Source organism: Nelumbo nucifera, chromosome 3 (assembly GCF_055504915.1).
Source record: "Nelumbo nucifera cultivar China Antique chromosome 3, China Antique-T2T, whole genome shotgun sequence".
NCBI classification, from domain to species: domain Eukaryota; kingdom Viridiplantae; phylum Streptophyta; class Magnoliopsida; order Proteales; family Nelumbonaceae; genus Nelumbo; species Nelumbo nucifera.
The window spans coordinates 35812501-35830140 of NC_142651.1; the positions used below are offsets into that span (position 1 = coordinate 35812501).

The window sequence follows — 17640 nt, forward strand, 5'->3', positions numbered from 1 at the left end:
TTTACAGTATAGATATGAACAAAACAAATCAAAAATAGAAATGAAACCCACGTATCCACATACATGTAGATAAACCACCAGTTGCACCCAACAATGGAAGGGACACACAAAAAGGGAGAGGAAAATAACAGGACTCGCTGATAATAATGTTCCACGATCATGCATAAATTTATAGGGACTTCTAACACACTAAGGTAGAGAAGTTTACAGAGAAAATAACAGAAAATGACTGGACAAGGATGTGTTTCAGTATATGAAGCTTCTGAGTATTCCACTACTACATACCGTTGTTAGAAGTGAAAACTGAGCAAACATATTAAACAATACTCTTTCCATTAGTGACGGCTTGGGGCCCTGCCAATAAGTCTGCACTGTTCAGGAAGCAAAGAAGATACCACCTGGCCATTGATGGGGAAAAGCTCACCATCAATGCCACAACCATTATGGGTTGTTTTGTCTGGCTTAATCTTCACCGACTTTACCTGCATCCAAATGGAAATTTGAGTTAGATGGTTCAAATACAACTGGAAAAAACCAACTGAAACTAAAAACATCAATCTGTCAAATTGATGCATGCAATTTGAATTTACTAATTCCTCCAAAGAAGTTTAAATATAAAAGGGAATAGTTTGGAATATGCGATGGTTCATGAGAATTCACATTGCAAAACAACAATCTTCACATGAATGCAGTAGCATTCCCGGTACAAGTTCTCATGTTAAATCAAATGAAGTGACTGCATTAATACCTTGACATATTCTACATATGGCAAAGAAAGGTGTCTACCAAACTGCAGACGCAAGAAAAACCTTAATAGTCTAAGCCGTCCACTTCCATGAACCAATAGCAAGTCCATAGTGTTGTCATCATGTTCTGCTTTTGGTGCAACCACCTGTGAACTTTGAACTGTCTTGCACGAATGGTTGCACACCAACACACCAAGAAATTGTCCTTTTGTAGCAACCCATTTCTCCTCAAACTTGGGGATGACTTCCTTCTTCATTCCCAATTCAGCATCCTCTGATGGTCCTGGGAGCTCAATTGGATTCTCCACATCCCAATTGGGTTCGCTATCCCACTTTGGTTCAGCATCCCATATGGGACCTGGATCAGATATTGTTGATGATATATCCTCTTTGTCGTTTGTTGTAGCATTTCCCCAAGAACTTCTAGTTGGATCATTTGTAGCTGCCAATCCACTCCAACCTCTATCTATTCTTGATTTTGACCTCGTCCTGGGCCAGTTAGGAGTTGTTGAAAGTGGCACCTGAGGATGGATAACTTCTGGTTCTGCTATAGCATTGCGCCTCCCAGAAGATAGGCGTTTTGTTTTGGGATCAAGGCCACGCACATATTCAGATGGCTCAGCACTAGCATGTGTACTGCTTGTGGTGTCCAGGTCTTCAGACATTCGACTAGGGGTCATGATAGAATCGATACTTGATAAGCTGGAAGCTCTAGGAATACGATCCATATTTGATCTCCTAATGATGTCTGTGTACAGGTCTGACATGTCAAGTGTTTCATGATCAGTTGGGATATTATCTTCAGGCTCAGGCACATCTTTTGATGCGGGAAGATATTCCACTTCAAAACTATATTTTGGCAAGCACAAGAACTTGAGGAAACCCGCTACAAAATAGCGTAATGGACCAAAGCGCTTCTGATACTTCTCAGAAAGTTCCAGCACTGTACAAATAGGAAACATAAATATATTAACTTACTTAGACCAAGAAGTGCTAATACGCCCAGGCTTATTTATAAGAAATAGCGACGTTTGTGAAACCATGTGGATTTTGATATAAAGCTGCATTCTAGGAGTTACAATAAATTATAAGCAGCAACTGGTCAAGATTAAATACTTATGACATCTCAAGTTACTAGAGACGAACTTTTGATGAGACAATTACGATTATGATGAATAGCACAGCCAAAATATTAAAGCAAGAAAAATTAACAAAATAAAACAAGGAGGTGGTAGTAATAAACATGCATTCCTAATATTTATTATGAGCAAGTACCTCATCCTGAGGATGGGGCATCAAAACATGCATTCCTACTTTTTATCGAGTTGGGTTTGGGCTAACCCAACCCAAAATGAACCCTTAATAGAAATTCTACAACTACGTACTTGTTTCTGCTGTTTTTGTGGCTATGATAAAAAAACAAGAAAACTCTAAACAGGTACATATACTTGCTTCACTGGATCTATCATGGTAACCAGCAATGGAGTAAACAGGAGAGAGGATCTCTTTCTCTTAATCTCTTATAAGCCACAGTTAGCATTGAATAATCTTAAGAGACACCTCTAGAAGGGAATTATCACATCTTTCATGGTTGCAAAAGCTTTAATGTTGTTTCTTAATAAAGAAAAGGAAATAACAAGTAACAATGGTGAATTGTGCCTGTCAATGATGCAACAGTGGTGATTGTGGTGCTGTGATATAGGTGAAGTGATTTAGCCATCAATTCTCTCTTGTTTTTTATTTCATTTGAATGGGGTAGCCCATCCCCCAACCCAGGTGCAGGCAGGAACCGATCCCAAGTCTCCGCTACGACCAGCAGGAGACTGTATCAACCAGCTGGTTGGCACCTTGCCCATCAATTCACTCTTGTTGATGCCGTAGAAGAAATTGATGGCTACAAATTATGGTGCACGGGATAAGAGTAGCAATAATAGTAGATAATGATCTAAAAAATGGAATTTTAAATGTTAAATGATTTTAATTAAACTTATTTTAGGTGAAGAAATCATCAACATAATTAGTGTTTTGCACCTCAAGTGGTTTAGAAGAAAACATGAAAAGACGATTTTGGGAAACCTTAGAAGGATTAATCAAACAAAATCCAAATGAAAAGATTTTAATAGGAAGAGACTTAAATGGGCATGTGGGGACAAGTGTAGGATATGACATCGTGCATGAAGGATTTGGGTTTAGAGAGAAGAATGAAATTGGAGATACAATCTTATAATTTGCAGTAACTTTTTATGTAACAATTTTAAACACATTTTTCAAAAACAAGGATGCACACTTAATAACATTTAAAAGTGGATTTCAATATAAGTCAAAAATATTTTTCCTTACTAGAACAGAACAAATGATGTGTAAGGATTACAATGTTATTTTAGGGGAAAGCTTAACAACACAACATAAATTAGTGGTGGTAGATATGCACATTAGAAAATGGAAGAGAAATAGGGAAAAATCAGGTGTCAAAGAATTAGGCGGGAAAATCTATGGGAACGGTTTGATGTGGGCCTATTTTTTATTCAGACTCATAAAAGATATAAATACTATAATCCTACTTTGTGGAAATCAATTGTTTGTCTTGAGTTACATTCTCTTAATCCACCCCCTCTTTTCAACTTTCAAGTTCTCATGACTCCTAAAACTTTCTTCAAATGTCATTACTACTTCCAATTGATTCAGATATTGCTCTAGGTGTTTCAATTTCACTGTTTATTACAAAATCACTTATTGAAAAAGTGTGCACGTGTTGGAAGACTTCTGCATCAACTCCGGATCCACTAAATTCATCTTTTCTATTGACAAATCCAGTGTTACCATCAAATTTAGAACTTCCTATTGTGCTACATAAAGATAAGAGCTCCTGCAATGCACATCTTATATCCCACTTTATTTCTTTAGATCATCTTTCTCCATATTGCCAGCTTATTTCATTATTATCATCAGTGTCTATTCTTAACTCCACTCAAGAGGCACTGCATTCCTGGTTGATGAAAAGAAATGGAAGAAAAAATTCACACTTTCTTATTAATCACACTTGGGATCTTACCTCTCTTCCCCTTGGGAAGCATGCTGCTGGTTGCAAGTGGGTATATACAGTGAAATGCAAACCGAATGGTAGTGTGGAGTATCTAAAATCTTGGTTAGTTGCTAATCAATAGTCAATGTATCATTCAAAACTGGGGCAGCACCTCCATCACAATTTGCTTAAGTTCAACTTTGATGGGTGTTCTTAAGAACCCTAAAGTTAGTAGAAGGCTTTAGAGGAGAGACTAACATGGTGTTTACTAGGGACAATAGGAAAGGTCACAATTTCATAGTAGATATACCTATAATTCTAGGTCTTAGGCCAATAAATTCATTTGGCTTCAAGCTGGTAGAGGTAAAGAGACACTCTTACACAATTATTAGTAGGTTTTGAGATACCACAGAAGGTCCTTGAGGTAGAGATGTCCCATTAGAGAGCAAAAATCTTGGCATCCAAATGAATATCTCAATCAAATGGAGCACAAGGTGGACCTAAACCATTGGCTGACAATCTGACAAGGGAAATGTTAATAAGCATCATGTTTTGCAGGGAAGATAATATCATATGTGGTATAGAATCAAACTGATTTCAGCATCAGTTTTTCTATTGTATATTAATGTTGACTTCTTGGTGTCAGCATACCCCATTCTTTCTGCCTCATGAGTGTGGACCATTGTGCTCAATAAGTTCTTTTTTCTCACTAACAAAGTTCATAGTTAATAAAAAGGAAATTGGGAAAAATTAGTGAATTACTTTATCAGAAAAATTAGTGAATTACCATCACTAACAAAACCATAGTATGAGACAGTCATCCCAAAGTGAATAACGCCAGACTGAATCCACTCGACAGCAAAAACATCTGTAGCTGTAAGACCACCCTGAAACCAACAAAAACAAGTCATTGATGAGAAACAGAATGTTCAACAATAAGTAAATGCAGATTCACTAAAATTAACTTCAATATTGAAGAAAGGCAACAACTACATTCAAATATTAAAATTAATTTCAATATTGAAGAATAAATATAAAGGAACTATGCATTCCAAATGGTACATTGACAAGAAAGTTAAGGTAACAATCAATTCATTACATTTATTGCATGGATTATAATAAAATTGTTGTTAATATGTTATTATTGGTATTTTTATATGTTGTTAATATGTTATTGTTTTTTATATTATTTTAGGTGCTTTGCAATCTAATAAGGCCATATTAGTATATTAGTCATTTGCAATGTTTCATAATTAGACATGTAAAACAGTTGGGCTCCAGCTTCTATCTTCTTCTTTTTAATTCTTATTCTTCTACTGTAACCCTAAATCAAATTTGAACTAGGTATCAAAGCAATAATTTATTCAAAGGGCACAGACAGATCATACAAGACAGAATAAGGTTGTTGTACAAAGCCCTAGTCTTTCCTAACCATCAGGCAGTACAGTACAGATGATGCCAGCACCTGTACGGTCTCAGTACATGCAAGGTAAGTGATCTTTGCTTACACACACAGAGCTTTTGATGGAAATTTTAATTTTAATTAATTGGTACCAGGGTGTTCAGATTGACTTCATGATTTTTATATGTTTTGAAAAATCCAAAAAGTTTAAGGTTTACATCTTTTAAATAATATATTGTTTAACAAGGATTTTGGAATTTGAATCCTCTTGTGTTTGATTCATCTTCATGAGATTTAGTTTATTCCAACCTAACTTGGAAGATAACTCAAGAACATAATGAAGAAGTGATGCGATACAAAACCCAAGGCAAAGTCTTAAATTGCACATGAACTATGAAGCATTTTTCTGATCAAGTTGCTGAACTTTCAAAATGGAATATGGTGATTTCACAGAAATGGGAAGAAAGCAAGTATCAGAGAAGAATCAATGAAAAGAAGAAACCAGACAGAGAAGGGAGAGCAATGGGTAGAGTCAGTCAAACTACCCAAACCAACTTGGAATGCATCTAACCAACCCAAGATGAATGGTGGAGTCTTACCACCAAGGAAAGAAGAATCTCTATTCTTCAAGCACAAGTTGCAGAACAATCATCAACAAGTTTTCACTAAATCCAAAATGAGTAATATGCCTTTGGGTTCGCATCTTACTCAAAATCCTAGCTTACAGAAAGACAGTATCTGTGGCCCCCATAATATTCCTTATATAAATTCTTCAGAAAAAGGGCTAATAAAGTGGCTGGAACACAAACTAAACTACTAAGGGCCTGTGGGCATGTGCCTGCAAGTGTAGACTTTAAAAGCTACAAGTTTGACTGGATCAGTATTCCTTTCTCCTATGTTTTGCAATAACAGAGCATCTGGTGAGATATACATGCTCTTGGTCCTAGATCAACTGCTTCAGAGTGTGCTTTTTCATAATTTTTACAGCACATAGTTCCTTGTGATCAAATGGATTGTTGGAGAACATGGTAGAATCGGATGCATTGGGTTCCTTGTTATTTGTTGTTGTTGAAGTTTGACCTGCCATAGAATTCTGTCTTGTTCGTTGACTGTAGAGTAAAGTAGACAGCAAGAAGTAGGAGAGGAAAGAAGAAAAGAGAGAAGAGAGAAAAGAGAGAAAGGCTGGTTCGAATTAGGGAAAAAAGTTAATCCCTTGATTCGGCCAGACCTATTATTATATTATTGACTTATTGAAAAAGACTTGAGTGCCCTTCTTTAAGTAAGAGGCACTCGAACTAACATAACAGTACACATCAGCATTCTCAACAAGTACAAAGACTGAAATACCCCTTCACTAACACCACTAACACTCCCCCTCAAGCTGGTGAGTATATATCATATAATCCCAGCTTGTTACATATGTAGTCCACTCTCCCCCGACTCAAGCCTTTTGTAAACAAGTCTGCCCACTGGTTTCCCGTACTAACATATGCAGTTTCTATCACCCCATTCAGCACCTTCTCTCTCACAAAATGACAGTCAACTTCGATGTGCTTGGTTCTTTCATGAAACACTGGATTGGAAGAGATATGAACCGCTGCCTGATTGTCACAGTAGAGCTTCATTGGAGTACTGATGTCATATCCTATCTCCTGTAGAAGGTTCCTCAGCCACACTAGTTCACAAGCAGTATGTGCCATGGCCCTATATTCCGCTTCTGCACTGCTTCTTGCCACAACTGTTTGCTTCTTACTTTTCCATGTTACCAGGTTACCCCCCAGAAAGGTGCAATAGCCTGTGGTAGATCGTCTATCAGACATAGAACCTGCCCAATCAGCATCGGTGTATCCTTCTACTACCAGTTTTCCACCACTTCTGTACAGCAAACCACGACCAGGAGCTCCTTTCAGATACCTCACAATCCTTAGCACTGCATTCCAATGTGGGACCAAAGGTTTCTGCATGAACTGACTCACCACACTAACCGCAAATGAAATATCTGGCCGAGTAATGGTTAGATAGTTTAGTTTGCCTACAAGTCATCGGTATCTGCCAGGCTCTTCAAACACTTCACCTATATCACTGCTCAGCCTCGTATTTGTTTCCATAGGTGTCTCAGCCGGTTTAGTACCCAACAATCCTGTTTCTTCCAGTAAATCAAGCACATATTTCCTCTGGCACAAATTAATGCCATGCTTAGATCTTGCTACCTCTATGCCCAAAAAGTATTTCAACTTGCCAAGGTCCTTTGTCTGAAAGTGTTCCTGTAGGAATGCCTTCAATCTGTCAATGCCCATTTTATCATTCCCAGTCACAACGATATCATCCACATACACCACCAATATTATTTTACCTGCCGAAGAGTCAAGACTGAAGACAGAGTGATCAACTTGGCACTGTTTCAGACCAAACTTCTTGACCACCTCACTGAACCTACCAAACCATGCTCGAGGGGACTGTTTAAGTCCATAAATAGCCTTCTTAAGTCTACATACCTTACCATCCTCCCCCTGAGCAACAAACCCAGGTGGTTGCTCCATGTAGACCTCCTCGAGCAAATCCCCAGGCAAAAAGGCATTTTTGATATCGAGCTGATGGAGAGGCCAACCAGACATAGCTGCAAGAGAGATGACGACACGAACTGACCCTATCTTAGCAACCGGGGAGAACGTCTCCGTGTAGTCAATGCCATAGGTTTGGGAGTACCCTTTGGCAACCAGCCGCGCCTTCAGGCGCTCAACACGACCATCTGGCAAGTACTTAACACTATACACCCACTTACAACCGACAGCCTGCTTCCCAGGAGGAAGAGCGGTGAGATCCCAAGTGTGATTATGATGCAAAGCAGAGAGCTCTTCTTCCATAGCACGGCACCACTCTGGAGAGGTAAGGGCTTCCTGGACATCCTTAGGAACAACCACGGAGGATAACAAAGATATGAACTGGCGATGGGAAGCGGAGAGGTGGGTAAGTGAAACAAAATTGGAAATAGGGTGAAGGGTGCAAGTACGCTTACCTTTCCGTAAGGCAATAGGAAGATCTAGGTCGGAGGCTGGTGTCGAAGCTGGAGCTGGATCTGTCGACGGTGATGAAGCTGGAGGAGCTGCAGCCGGTACACGTGGGCGATGTGTATACACGTGACGGATGGGTGGACGGTCAACCAATGGTGGCACCGGAGGCAAGGACGTAGGCATGACTGGAACCAAAGGAGGTGGATCAGCCACAGGAAGAGGAAGAGGAGGTGGTGATGTGGGGGAAGCAGCAGCATCGGACCCCACGAAGAACGGAGTAGACTCAAAGAATGTAACATCAGCACATACCAAGGAGCGACGAGAACTAGGATGATAACACTTGTACCCTTTCTGAGTTCGGGAATAACCAAGGAAGATACACTTCATGGAACGTGCATCTAACTTGTCAGTCCCGGGACTCAGATTATGAACGAAGCAGACACACCCAAATACCCGAGGAGAAAGCGGAAACGGAGACATGTTGGGGAATAAGACACTAAAAGGAGAACGACCATCAAGGATAGACGTGGGCATCCGATTAATTAAGAAACAAGAGGTGAGCATTGCATCGCTCCAAAAAGTTTTGGGAACATTCATGTGGTGCATGAGGGAGCGTGCCGTTTCTACAAGATGGCGGTTCTTTCTCTCAGCAACCCCATTTTGTTGCGGAGTATAGGTACATGAAGTTTGGTGTATAATGCCATGTTGGTCCAAGTATTCTCGAAAAGATGAAGACAAGTATTCACGACCATTATCAGAACGGAAAATTTTGATGTGAACACCAAATTGATTGCGGATCTCAGCATAAAATTTCTGGAAGATGGAAAATAATTCACTTCTTTCTTTCATTAAATAGAGCCACGTCATTCTTGAACAGTCATCAACAAAAATAACAAAATATCGGTATCCATTATATGACATCACTTTATAAGGACCCCAAACATCTGAATGAATTAAAGAAAAAAGACTCGACACACGGTTATCGACCCTAGAACGAAAGGGAACACGATGGTGTTTCCCAAATTGACAAGACTCACAATCTAAAACAGAAAGTTGACTCAATGAAGGGACTAAGGACTGCAACACTTTCAGCGAAGGATGACCAAATCTACAGTGCCACTGGAGAGGAGAAATGGATGACTGAAGAGCCGTTGACGTTCGTCCACCACCATCAAGATAATACAGTCCACCGGCTTCATGCCCTCCACCAATCTTCATCCCCGTCTTGAGATCCTGAAAAACACACATAGAAGGGTAAAAAGTGATGGAGCACTTAAGTGACTTGGTCAGCTTACTAACAGACATAAGATTAAATGGAAGCTTAGGTACATATAAAACAGAGGATAGGGATACAGGGTCTAGGTCAACATTACCAACACCACAGATAGATGACGTGGAGCCATTAGCAAGGGTAACAGATTGTGATGTTGAGCAATGAGTGAGAGATGAAAACACACCTGGAGTTCCCGTCATGTGATCGGAGGCTCCAAAGTCAATAATCCAGGGGTTGGGTGTGGATGCCAAACAAGCCATACCTGAGTATGCAAAGGAAGCTGTGTTCTGCTGCGACTTGGATTGAACAAACCTCTCATACTCATCACGAGGAACACTCACCATCTCCTTGCCTGGACCATTTGAGGGAGTAGAAGGCATCGGGTCAGCTGACCGTTTCTCCTGTGTAGGGCTGAAACTGGTGTCACTAGTCATGGCATGGTTGGCCCACGTCGAGGGGGGACCATGTAAGTCATAGCAGTAGTTAATGGTATGTCCATCCAAACCACAGTGAGTACACTTCCGTGGACCCGAGCCACGTCCTCTACCACGAGCTCCCCCTGAATCTCTGCCTCCAGTACGACCACCACCACGGATATGTGTAGATCCACCACTACCACTCCTGCCAGGCTGGGTTCCTCGAGTCTGCCACCTCGGCCTCTTGACACTGCAAATGCTGATTTATCGGAGACATTAGAGTCCATAGATCCAATGGAAGCCCTCCGAAGACGAGCAAACACCTCCTCTAAAGATGGAAGAGCAGATCCCCCTAGTATCTGGGCTCGTACTGGTTCATACTCAGACTTCAGCCCCACCAGAAACCGTGTTACATCAAGCTGCTCTCGCTGTTGCTGTTGAACTTTGACATCTGAAGTGAGAGGATGATAGACATTTAACTCATTACGGATATTCCTCACATTGGCATAGTACTCCTCAAGGCTCTGATTTTCCTGTTGCAGATTGAAGTATTCCTGATACAGTTGATATACCCTAGTGGTATTATCCTGACCTGAATACAGTTTCTTGGCATGATCCCACACCTCTTTGGCTGTGTCAAGAAACATGAAGTTCACACTGATTTTGGGTTCCATACTGTTCCACAACCATGTAATGATCTGTGCATCTTCCTGTTCCCAGTCTTCATACTCCTAAGAATTAGCGGGGGGTTTCTCCTCTCTTATATGCTTCACTTTCTTCTTCGCCTTCAGAAAAACCTCTACAGACTTGGCCCAAGGGACATAATTCTCTCCATTCAGTTTAATGGAGGTCATTTGGACATTCAGGTAGTCAGTAGATATCATGACACTAGGTTTACTATCACTGTTATCTGCCATTGCCGAACTCCCTTAATTCTGAGCACTGAATTAGGAGCACTACACACTGCACACTACACACAGACACTTCATCGAAATCTGCACACTGATTTCAACAGCTGAGAACTGCAACACCACAAACCCTACTCACCGAAGTCTGTACACTGATTTCAGCAGTATTAAATGTTGAAAACTACAACACCACAACCCCTACTCACCGAGGTCTACACACTGATTTCAGCGATATCAAAAGCTGAAAACCACACTTGTAACACCACCAACATTAATCCACAACTATAGGAAGCTTCACCATTAAGTAGACACTATTGCCATTCGAATCACACACAAACCAGAATAAACCCTAGCATAAACCCTAGCATACTGCAATCTGAGAACCCATCATGCGAACTGTACTACACCTCTCATGTATTCCATAACAAAAAAAAATATATATATATAAAAAAAAACTTTACCTCATCGCCTGAAGGCCAACCATACGAAGGGCTGAGACACCACTGCACCACACGTACCAGCCCTAACTAGGGCTTAGAAACCACAGCAACCAATCACCAACGACACAATCGGAGGCATAGAGACCTCCTAGGGAAGAGGGCGATCACTCCTTTTCAGCCCTTTTCCCAGTCTCCAACTCACAACTGAGAACCCCAAGTGAAACCCTAATTCGAATGCGCAGAAGGCAGAATTCTAGCAAGTCTGATTTGGTGAACCTAGCTCTGATACCATGTTGAAGTTTGACCTGCCATAGAATTCTGTCTTGTTCGTTGACTGTAGAGTAAAGTAGACAGCAAGAAGTAGGAGAGGAAAGAAGAAAAGAGAGAAGAGAGAAAAGAGAGAAAGGCTGGTTCGAATTAGGGAAAAAAGTTAATCCCTTGATTCGGCCAGACCTATTATTATATTATTGACTTATTGAAAAAGACTTGAGTGCCCTTCTTTAAGTAAGAGGCACTCGAACTAACATAACAGTACACATCAGCATTCTCAACAAGTACAAAGACTGAAATACCCCTTCACTAACACCACTAACAGTTGTAAAGGAAGTTTTTTTTTTGGTGCTTATGGGAACTAATTAGAGCTGATGTGATGTAAGAATGACATTCATTACTAAATAAGATGCTATAGCTGGTTCCACATGCATAAGAAACTGATGCAGAAACCAAATACTCAGATGTCTATTTTCCATTTTTTTTTTTTGTATTTTCTGAGCAGTAGAGAGGTACTTCTGTCATTTTACATATTTCTTGCGTGATCTGGTCAAGAAGTTTGATGTGTCCTGTCATGGTTAGTCTTTGCTTAAAATTTCAAAGCAATTGCATAAATAGTTTAGAAGTTGTTTTATTTGAGCTGAAGTAATGATAGTGGCATTATTGTAATTTTGGGTTCTTAATTTTGTAGGAATTAGGTATGCAACTTGGACCAGGTTAGCTTGAAAATAATCCAAACCAAACCCACCATGTCTCCATATTTATGTGTATCATCATCATTATCCAAGCCTCATCCCATCTATATGGGGTCAGCTACATGAATCCTATTTTGCCATTTACTTCTGTTCAGTGCCAAATCCATTGTTAAATTCTAGGAGCTTAAATCGTTTCTTATCATTTCCATCCAAGTCCTTTTTGGCCTGCCCCTAGCTCTTCAAATATTTATATGATATTTTTTCCTTATACATATAATAATGCTAAAATCAGTAAAGCTTGGCTAACTATTCATAAGTCTACGAAATAATAACATTTGAGTAAAATGAACTGAAGAAACTGGGCCAACCTTATCCCAACCTGATCCCAACCCAACCCAAGAAAGTTGGGTTGTGTTAGGTTAGGGTTGGGCATTGTTGTGGCCAAGGTTAAAGATGTCGATGTTGATCGAAATACAGGTTATCCAAATATAGGAAACATGTCAGAAGTATCGGAAACATTGTAAAAATTATAGGCATGATGGAAACATTGTGAAATATGAAAAAATATAGAATGATATTTTATGTAATGATAAAAGACGCATAGGTAGATCCTTATATCTTGATCCTCGAAACTACATGATAGAGTGAGTTCAAGCAAAATTTAAACTTATAGAATGTGCAAATGATTCTAATAGACCAACCAAATAATTTATTATACAATAAAAACTAAGATCAAACTTCATGTTTGAAAAGAATTTCGAGCTGGATCAAAGTGGTAATCAACTAATCATGTACATTAGGTGGGCAATAACACTGCTATTCCACATACTTAAAATATTGTTGCCAACTTATATTATAACTCTCTTGTACTCCACATAGCACCAATAGCTTTCATTGGGGAATATGTTGATTCCAATAATATTTTGTGCCAGTATCCAGGGAAATGGAAATATGCTGTGGAAATGTTAGGAAATTTATTGGACATTTTAAACCACAGTTGTGGCCCAATGGGAGAAGAAAGAACTGTCTAGATTGGAAATGGGTGGAGAAGTGATTACTCAAAAAGAGGAGATAGCTCATGACTTATTGGATCATTTTAAAATCTATTTATAAATGGCCTCTGAATAATAGATGTATGGTGGAAGGAATGGATGACCTACTTTGGATGGGGAGTTTAATGAGAAGTTAGAGAAGAGGTTTAAGTTGGAGGAAAAAAAGAAAGCTACTTTTTCCACAAATAGGGCAAAGACTTAGGGTCCAGATGGGTTCATAGTGGCATTCAATTTCTTAACACAACCTACTGCATTGGGGCTGAACTTGGAGCAAGCCTATCCCTCCTAAAATTCAGGCCCATTGTTGGGAGATCTTTCTTGGAAAGATCAACAATTGTGATGTGCTGCAGAAAAGAAGTCCAAATAAATGCCTATCCTCTCACATGTGTTCTCTCTGCTTGAATAGTGGTGAAACAATTTCCCATATATTTACTTTCTGTTCCTGTGTACATTATATTTGGGAGCAGCTTTGTTTTCTATTTGGGTGCAGATGGACTCCTCTTCAGGATGTGGCGGGCCTTTTTGATCCTCATTTCTTGAGACAGCCAACAAAAACAGGAAGATTACTTTGGAAAGCAATGAGAGCAGCTATAGTTTGGACTATTTCGGAAGAAAGAAATGGGAGAATTTTCAATGATAAGAGTAAGACTCAGGCAGAAATCATTGATTTAGTTAAGCTGAACTTAAAGTTGCACATTGGGAGAAAACATTGGATGACTTCAAAGTTTTTTCACTGGATGATATTTTGAGAACCTGGAAAGAGGTGACACTATTGGCTATAGACAAGGCAAGGATAGTGATGGACTGGAAGCCCCTGGACCCCAATTTTATAAAATTCAACTTTGATGAAAGCTTTATTGGCAATAGGTGGTTGGCTAAGGTAGGGGGTGTCATCATAGATGATAGAAGGTAGAGTGGTGGCCTTATATTCAGGACCCTTGCAGCATGGTGATGCTTTGACAGCTGAACTGGTTAGTCTACTGCAGGGGTTAAGGTTTGCGAAATAACTGGGCCTCCACAATCTAGAGGTGGAAAGGAATTCCCAAGTAGTCATCTCATGGACCAAGAACAGTTCCCAGATCCCTTGGGTATTCCAGTATAAATTCAGGGAGACTGTAAGCCTAACAAGGGAGCTAAATGTTACATTTAAGTGGGTAAGAAGAACAGAAAATGGAATGGAAAATTCTTTGGCCAATCAAGGGGCTGTGAGACGGCAAATGTTTTGGGCAAATCTGTAATCTTTTGTTGTTTCAGGGAGGAATTTACACCCAAGCTCTTTTAACTCCTATACTTTAATTAATAAAACTCTTCTTCTGCTGATCAAAAGAAATATACTTTGAAGAATAAATTAATGTAAGTGTTCAATGAATTCTTTGATAGAGGAATAATAAATCCAGGAATAGGTGCTGCTTTTCTAATCTTGATACCTAAGAAACCTGAAGCCATTCATCCTAACGAGTTCAGGTTTATTAGCCTAGTGACTAGCTTGTATAAAATTATTGCTAAAGTTACGTCTCTGAGGCTCAAAAATGGTTCTCCCCTTCATTACTACACATTGTCAAGGAGCTTTTGTGCAAGACAGACAAATCACTAATCAGATTCCTATTACTAATGAGTGTGTGTCGTAACTAAAAAGGACATGAAGAAAGGGTTCTGTATGCAAATTAGAGATTAAAAAGTCTATGATCTTGGGGACCGGTCCTTTCTAATAGAAGTAATGAGGAGATGTGGGTTTAGGGAAATATGGTGTAAGTGGATTTTTGGATGACTACAAACTTATTGCTACTATGGGGTAGTCAAAGATTTCCTTCTAGGTTCTAGATGGTAGGAGACTAAGACAAGGGGATCCATTATCTCCTTTTCTTTTTACAATTATAGCTGATACCTTTACTAGACTAATCTTAAGAGTAGTTAGGTTACAGTCAATTAAAGGGTGGGGACTTCCTATTGACAAAGAAAAGCTATGGCATAAAGTGGCGGTAAACATAAATAGGTTGATTGACAATGGATGGGATGCTGGCTTATTTTCTAAAGCTACATGGGCGTCTCCTTTGAACTTAGAAGGTGATCCATAGCATTCTCCCAGTCTTTCTTGATTGTGTTAGGTATTATATTTTTCTAGTAATAAAGTCGGATTTTAGGAACATTTAAGGGTAGAGGAATCTCCTCTAAAAGATTGGTTTCCAACCTTGTTTTAGCTTTCTTCTCTCAAAAGGGAACCTATTTCAAAATTTGTTGTCCTCTCATCTTTACATAATGAGTTTGATTGGGATTTGGGTTTCAGAAGGGACCTTCAAGATTTATAACTTTCCAATGTATAGATTTATTGCAATTTTTGGAGGGGATGTTCTTAGGTCCAATCATATTTGCATTCCTAATTCCATGGGTTGCTTCTTTTATGCTTCCTTTTTCAAGGTACTATTCTATCTCCCTCCCTTTTGCAGCCCTTTCCTGTAAAGTGTGAAAAGAGATTTGGATCACTCATCACTCCTATCCCTCCTAGAAGTGATGCTTCTTATTAAGAGGTTTTTCAGGAGAAAATAATACACTTGATGCTCTTTCAAAATGGAGGCATAACTGGTGTTTATCTCCTAATTGTTGTATTCTTTGTAAAGCTTGTGGTGAAACTTCGGTATCATTTACTAATCTCCTATCCATTTCTTACTTGTATTTAGGAATGGTTTTTCTCTATATTTGGGTACAGGTGGATTCTTCTGTCAAGAATGGCTAAACTTATTCTCCTCATCAACATTCACCTGGCCAATGCAAAGGAGAAGAATTATGTAAAGATGCATTAGGGCAGCAGCCATTTGGACAATTTGGGAGGAGAGAGGAATGCAAGAATGTTTTAGGAGAGGAAGGCAATAATTGAGTATATCACAGTTACTAGAAAGTGGGGGTAGTGATTGTAACCTCATCCAAAAAGATTGTGATTCAAAAAAAGATGATTACCACCAGAGAGAGGCATCATTAAGCTTAATTTTGATGGTAGTAGCCTAGTGAATCCAGGGCCTTCAGGAGTGGCAGGGGTCTTTAAGCTAGTTGAAGTTTAAGTCAAACCTCCAAACTTTTGCATAAATTTTAATATGTTTTGGTCATTTCAATAGATCTCTCGCCATGGACATGGATAAGTGCCTTTAAACCAGTTCTTAGTAGTACCCAACAAGCTACCCTGACAGAAGTTGGATCAAGAATTTCTTTTTTATCAATAACAGGAAGCATTCCATTAATATAAGAGGTTAAAATACAAAGGAGGGGAAATAAAATGTCTTAACTCCTTGAGGGATCCAAAAATAATTCAAAGGAAAGAGAAAAAACAGTTACAAATGAGCTCAGAAAATAGAATCCCTATAAACCCCTTGCCTAGCTAGTCCATCGGTGAGGAAATTAGCACTTCTCTTTACCCAAATACATTTTATATCAATGTCCTTTGTCAACCACTTAAACTTTCTCTTCTCATTGTTGGAGTTCCAAAGCCCAATCTTGTCTTCCTTTAACCAGCCCACTATTATCTCAGAATCTCCTTCTATGACCAGCTTATTGATATTCAGGTCCCTAGCTCTTTTTACCCCTTCCATGGCTGCCATTACCTCAGCCCTAAGGGAGTCACCCACTCCAATTGAACCAGAAAACATGGCTATTATATTCCCTTGTTCATTCCTTAGATATCCCCCAATGACGAAAGGTCCTGGATTTCCCAAACTGCTACCGTTGAAACTCAGCTTGATGAAGCCATGAGGGGGAGGATTCCATATGGGACTTGAAGTCATCTTAGTTGAGACTGACTTGACAATTTCCTTCCAGTTTCTTAGCAGATCATCCACTAAGAAGTCTGCAAACAACTCCAATGATTTCAGCCAATACATTACCCTTATGTCAATCACTTCCATCACACTTTCTAAGCTTCTCTCCTTGTCAGAAAATATTCTTCAGTTCTTTCCACCCAAATAAACCAACATACAGCAGCCCTAACACATATGCACATAATCCTTCCTCTTTTCATTGGCCAGCTGAAGGAAGAAGAGGTAAATAAGCTTTGCACATTTAGAGGGGAATTCCATCTGCACCCAAACAAAGTAAACCATCCCAAATACATTTTGCAAATTGGCAGGAAATTAATAAGTGGTAACCACTAACCAGATTCACCCTCAGCCTTACAGAGAACACACCAATGAGGAGATAAACACCTATTGGGTCTCTTTCTTTGAAGCAAATCACCTGTGTTGATTCTTTCCAAAAAAAGCATCCCAACCTTTGTAGGGATAGGCTGACACCAGACTTCTTTAACAGGGATTGACAAACCAGAGAGGTCAACTGGTTCTGTAAGGGCCTTAAAGAAGCAAATGGATCAAAATTAACTTCAATACCTTAGAATTCATTGGAAAAGAGTCTGTAGAGAGACTGG

General features: G+C 39.4%; 1 protein-coding gene across 3 annotated transcripts in view; it reads right to left on the bottom strand.

Annotated features, from left to right (window-relative positions):
* Positions 1 to 15: 15 nt before the first annotated feature.
* The window catches only part of LCBK1 (long-chain base (LCB) kinase 1), a 49803-nt gene continuing 32178 nt past the window's right edge, over positions 16 to 17640 (bottom strand). For all 3 annotated transcript variants that reach the window (XM_010252599.3, XM_088902167.1, XM_010252607.2), the window contains exons 8-10: positions 4556 to 4655; positions 749 to 1689; positions 16 to 482 (exon numbers count right to left, since the gene is read on the bottom strand). In XM_010252599.3, the coding sequence (XP_010250901.2) occupies positions 336 to 482; positions 749 to 1689; positions 4556 to 4655 (1188 nt within the window). In that variant the 3' untranslated portion in view covers positions 16 to 335. The remainder of the gene's footprint in view (positions 483 to 748; positions 1690 to 4555; positions 4656 to 17640) is intronic.